The sequence below is a fragment of the Pelophylax lessonae genome (assembly GCF_965119305.1).
Source record: "Pelophylax lessonae genome assembly, chromosome: 6".
In the NCBI taxonomy this organism is placed as follows: Eukaryota; Metazoa; Chordata; class Amphibia; order Anura; family Ranidae; genus Pelophylax; species Pelophylax lessonae.
This window is the reverse complement of record NC_138773.1, coordinates 21,276,169-21,282,106: the sequence shown is the minus strand read 5'-3', so window position 1 is coordinate 21,282,106 and position 5,938 is coordinate 21,276,169. Positions and strand designations below refer to the sequence as shown.

General features: G+C 44.7%; 1 protein-coding gene across 1 annotated transcript in view; it reads left to right on the top strand.

Moving 5' to 3' along the window:
- Positions 1–458: 458 nt before the first annotated feature.
- LOC309558482 (serine protease 33-like) overlaps positions 459–5,938 on the top strand; it is a gene marked incomplete at its 3' end in the record, with an annotated part of 17,183 nt that continues 11,703 nt past the window's right edge. Inside the window, exons 1-2 of the mRNA XM_082261553.1 lie at positions 459–803; positions 1,800–1,829. Coding sequence (XP_082117679.1) covers positions 701–803; positions 1,800–1,829 — 133 coding nt within the window. The 5' untranslated portion in view covers positions 459–700. The remainder of the gene's footprint in view (positions 804–1,799; positions 1,830–5,938) is intronic.

Below are 5,938 nucleotides of genomic sequence, written 5' to 3'. Positions count from 1 at the left end.
GTACAGGGGAGCCGCACAGGTACCCTGGAGCATGGGGCCCGGTTGCAATTGCAACCCCTGCAACCCCTGTAGTTACGCCCCGATCACGATGCACACAAACCATTCTAGTACAACCATGTGCACTAGGCAGAATGTGTTCTCATTTTACAAGATACTGTATATTTTGTTTTCCTTATGTTGCCTTGAGGCACAATGAAACTAATTGGTTCAGACAAGGTGGTATTCATTAAAAAATTATGTAATTGTGATTGAGATGAATTGTTTTACGTGCATTTGGCAACTCAAACACTTTGATGGAGGCAAAAGAGAATGGGGACATTGATAAACCATTTGAGAGACAATTAAGATATAGTTGTAGAACTTTTTTTTTTGTCTCACATGGAACTGACATGGCTTTGGGGAGTATTTGGCATGCAAAACTTCAATTATAAGAACCTATAAATTTGTCCTTGTGAAGATAAGAAGACAGAAGACCTAACAAGAGCACACCGGAACCTCGTAGACCTAAAAACCATATTGTAGTGAAGAAAGTCAAGCTGCATTGCCTAGCTGGGATTTATGGATGTGGAAATGTGAGATATTGGCCACAAAGATACGAAGAGACTCATAACCAGAATTTGGCTACAAATATATGATTTTCAGAATACCCTTGGTAGCCATTTGCTAAGTTGAGACTATTTAAAACTCTCTTGTGGTCTAAATGATGAAATCTCAAACTTTGACTCTTGTCGGCCGAGAACAGCTTGGAAACCGATGTCTGTTCAGCTGGAAAATGTTATGCCCCATCGTATTCCTGATACTGGGTGAGTGATATCTGATGGCACAAAATAACAAAAAAAATGCTCCTTTTAGAAGAAAAAAAGTATTACAAGTATTTTAGAATAACCTTTTTTGTAGCAATTTGAAGTTTCTGTTAAAGCTTCTGTAACCACCAGAAATACATTTCACCCTAAAGACTACAGTCTTTCTGTGAAGGTTCTCATTTATCCAGGTCATGGTATATCTAGTGGTAGTAGGTCAGATTCAACTGGACTTGTTCTGTAAAGCCTACATCTTATGTTCATGAAGAAGCTACAATGAGTCTGACTTATTTACTAACATGATTTGTTGTCCTTTAGTGCCGGTTCACACTAGGGCGACCTGTGAGGCGACCTGGTCGCCTCACAGGTCGCCGCAGGTCGCCTCTCATAGGGAAGCTGCGGACCCGTTCTAATAGGAACGACACAAGTCGCTCCGACCTAGAAAAAGGGTCCGGAGCTTCTTTGGGGTGACCCAGAGGCGACCGCCATAGACTTCAATGTTATGAAGTCCGTGGCGGCCGCTCCGAGGTCGCGACGCGCTGCTCGCACCGTGACCTCGTGACCGGCGCTTATATGAAGGCTTTACAAATATTTCAAACTGCAAATGCTTTTTGCATGTGCAGTGAATGAGGCAGAAAGTAAATAATATTGTTTTTTTTTTTTTTTATAAATTCTCGCTTTTTTTGTTTATAGCACAAAAAATAAAAACCACAGAGGCGATCAAATACCACCAAAAGAAAGCGCTATTTGTGGGGAAAAAAGAAGATATCAAATTTATTTGGGTACAGCGTCACACGACCGTTAAAATAACGCAGTGCTGTATTGCAAAAAAAGGCCTGGTCATTAAGGGGGTAAAACCTAAAGTGGGTAACCCTAGCTCTAATATAAGGAAAAGTAGTAATAGAAGACACGCAGCAGTAATCTTCTGCCACCTACTGGGCAAAACTGTGTACAGAATGTATTTATCAGCATATTACATTCTATGTTTCTCTTCTCCAGGTGTTTTCCTGAAAGTGGCTTCCTGTACAGGTAATGGTATACTTTATTTTTTACCTTTCAATATAATGACCTCTTAGCAGACTATGTTAAAATATTTATAATATATTATATAATAATTTAAATCGAAAGGTATGGGGTTTTCTGCGCTTAGTTTAGATTTGCTAACATTCAAAAGCAAGGAAATAATTCTAAGACTTAGGCCTCGTTCAAAAATGGCGCTGCTGGACGGAGTGTTCCCACTGGCGATTATGAAAACACAATCTACACACATTTCTGCATGTTGCGCATAGGGCAGCTCATTACCTTCAATGGGCCCTCCTATGCGCATTTGTCGCCCAAAAGAGGCTCCTGCTAATTTTTTTTAAACAAGCATTTTATTGCAATTGCTACACGATTCTGGCACATGGCAATCACGGCCGGATCGCACTACGTTTGGAGTGTCATTAGGCATAATGGCACCCAATCAAGCCTCATGCGTTTTGCCTCAATTTGGAATTGAGGGCAGAATTGTGGCAATTTTACCTGCAGTTCCAAGTTTCCTCATGTGAACAGGGAGCCTAAATAGTAAAAAAAAAAAAAAAAAATATATATATATATATATATATGTATGTGTGTATATATATATATATATATATATATATATCTTAGGGATCGACCGATTATCGGCAAAGCTGATATATTGAGGGCCGATCTGCACTTTCCCCGATATATCGGCCACCAAGGTTACCCATATTGCCGATATTTCAGGAAAGTGCTTGTACCGAAGTGATGTCTGCAGCTAGAGGCATCACCCCGGTGCCGGCGTCCATAGCCAAGGGTCGGCTGTCTTGTATAAGGAGCGGGAAAGGACGTCCTCCCCCTCCCACCACCTTCCGCGGCTCGCCTGGGTCTCCCTTTCCACCGGGAGACCCGGGGAACCAGCCTGCACGGCCGCCGAAGACCCGATCAAAGCCGCATTCGGCTCTGATCGGGTCTCCTTGCAAAAACCCGGAAGTGATGTCATGACATCACTTCCGGGTACTCGGCGCCAAATTTAAAAAAATGACAGCATTAAAAACAGCCAAACTTGGCTTTCTGAATGCTTTTAAGTGCAGAGGAGGGGCTTGGATTTTTTTAGACCCCAGATCCCTCCACAAGAGTACCTGTCATAGAAGACCGATACCGATATGCATTGACCAAAATATTGGTATCGGCAACAAAAAATCAATATCGGTTGATCACTAATATATATATATATATATATATATATATATATATATATGAGTATAGAGTATTTTAATGGCCTTAATAAAATCTTTTAGGAGGGGAATTTTTTATGGCTGAATAAATTGGCTCCATTGTTTTGGGCACCATAGCTTCATTGCCAAGTAATACACTGCCTGGCCAACAAAAAAGAGTCGCCACCTGGAATTAACTAAACAACTAACTAAACTAAGCATGCAAACTCTCCTATTGGATAGTTACTGGATGTGCCCAAAGAATGAGGTCAGCTGACTACTTGAATATACGGAATGACCAGATTATTCCATCAATGGATTTTTTCTTCCCTGGTGGCACGGGCATATTCCAAGATGGCAATGCCAGGATTCACCGGGCTCAAATTGTGAAAGAGTGGTTCAGAGAGCATGAGACATCATTTTCACACATGGATTGGCCACCACAATGTCCAGAACGTAACCCCATTGAGAATCTTTGGGATGTGCTGGAGAAGGCTTTGCGCAGTGATCTGGCTCTCCCATCATCAATACAAGATCTTGGTAAAAAATTAATGACAGTGGAATCCCCCGGCCTGACCAAACCCGCACCAACGATAGTCTTTTCCATTCCTTCCTCATCCTCAGGCTTTATGGCCATGGACCCCAATAGCAGTCTTACCCAGCAAACATTTCATTTCCAGAAGACGTTCCTTTCTTGAGGTTGGGAGAAAAAGAAGTCCATACAATGGCAGGCTTTAAATCCTTTATTGGAACATAGTTGATGCACATAATTACACTTTTATTTATCTCAATGGTAAGGCACATTCCTTAAATTGCAAACAGATAACCACAGAGATGGGAGCTGAGTTGAAGAGCAACCCATAACTTTAAGGTATTGGCATAGTTCTATGTCCCATATCCATTAGTCCTGCCCCTCTCACTCCTTGCCTCTCCACTAATGGGAGGCTGCCAGAAGCTAAATCCTCAAAAATGACATCTTGGCTGTCTTGGTCCTTGCATGCTTCCAATGACCAACAGTCTTGAACCTGGTTGAGGCCAAGCTGACGGTAGGGCTTTCCCTCAGACCTCCTGTCCTGTTTCTCCTGATGGTGGTGACCAGATATAACAGGGCTGTTATGAGGCTGATGGAAGCCTGTCGTGCAGAGAAGGCTTACCGTTGCCGGCAGGCGGAGCTGGGATGGAAACCCCTGAGGTGAGTAGCACAGGCTAGCCTGAGGAGCGGGGTCTAAGCATCCCCGCCTCTGATGGTGAGGATGGATTTGGCTGCAGGTGGATACCAGGTCGCGATCCCCAGGGTCTCCCCACCAGAGGGTAACCGGTCAAGGTCCGAAGATGGATGAGCCGACAAGGAGAATCCAGAAGAGTAGTCAAAATGAGCCGGGGTCAGGACGGGCAGCAAACAAGTGAGGTCAGGGATGAGCCAAAGGTCAACAGGTATCAGACAGGAATCAACAGGAAGCAGGTTCGGGAACACAGGAGAGCTAAAGACAAAACAGCAAAGTGCAAATGCACCAGCTGCCTTTAAATAGGCCTTCTTTGGCGCCAAAACGTCCGGGTCAACGCGTGCGAACGTGAGAACGCATAATGTGCGTGGGGTCACGCACGTTAGCGAATGCGCATGCGCATTGGCTAATGCGTATTAGCCAGGCTCTAATTTGCGCATGCGCATTAGCCAATTAGCATTTTCTAACAAGGGCACAGAGTGGCACGGGTGCCTGGTTGGAGATCCTGGACGGAAGGTACTTGCAGCAGGTACCAAACAGTGGACAGGCTCGTGGACTGGCAGATGCAGATACACGCCAACAGGTGCAGAACAGCAGGCAGACTGGTGGACTGGGAGGTGCCAGTACACAGCAACAGGTGCAGGACAGCAGGCAGCAACCAAGCTGGTGAGCAGGCAGATGCATGGTCTTGGGTGGTCAGGCAGGCAGAAGTCGGTAACGGCCAAGCAGCGGAGGTACAGAATAGGATCCAGAGAAGAGTTGAGGCTTAGCCAGGGTTGGTATCAGGTGAGCAGAGAAGGCACCAGAACGGTAGGCAAAAGGCAGTGTCAAGTCGCAAGCCGGGTCAGCAATAAGGTATCAGGAATGAGCAGAGTCAAACAGGCTGGGTATGCACAGGAACAAGCACAGGATCAGGTCACAGGTGGTAGAAGCTGACGACCACTCAGCAATCTTCTGGTCTATGGAGCCAGTTTAAATAGACAAGAGGGCAACAAGTATTCACGCATACGCTAATGCACATATACGATATACGAATGCATGTCTGGTTGTCACTCGAGAAGTCTTACGCACATGTCCGTGAGTTAGGGAACTTCTAGTTGTCTCTTGAAAATTCTTATTGGCAAGTGTACATCTTCATGCCGTCTTTGCGCATGACTGTGCATACAATTTCCCTGACACTAACCGACAACAGACTGTTTACATAGAACCCTTATACCCAAGATGCCCCACACTGGCAAAGACAGGGCTGACACTACCCCACTATCTATGACTGATGTACCCCACTCACTACTCGAGGGACCTCTAGTGGCTACCGTGACACTTACATTGCCTACTCTGCACTGCAGGATTCCCGGCACTAACTATAGCTACATCTAGTGACCAATTTGGGGAACTACACCAGGCACTAATGTGCCCATAAGCTACAAACCTTTTGCCTTAATCCTCCACCTAAATCCAACTCCTAAGCTCAGTTTAACTTGCTAGCTAAGCACCATCAGTACAATAATGATTCAGAAGAAAGCTAAGTCAACCTTAATAATATCAGCTGTACATCAAAATACAACACAAAAACGGAAACATCTATATCGACACATCACACACTTGGGTAGTTTTTAAGCCATGAACCTCCATGTGACCAAGCTGGTGGTCTGTGTATGGAGGACAGGCTTTGGACCCCCGGTGAGTTCAGGCTGACAGA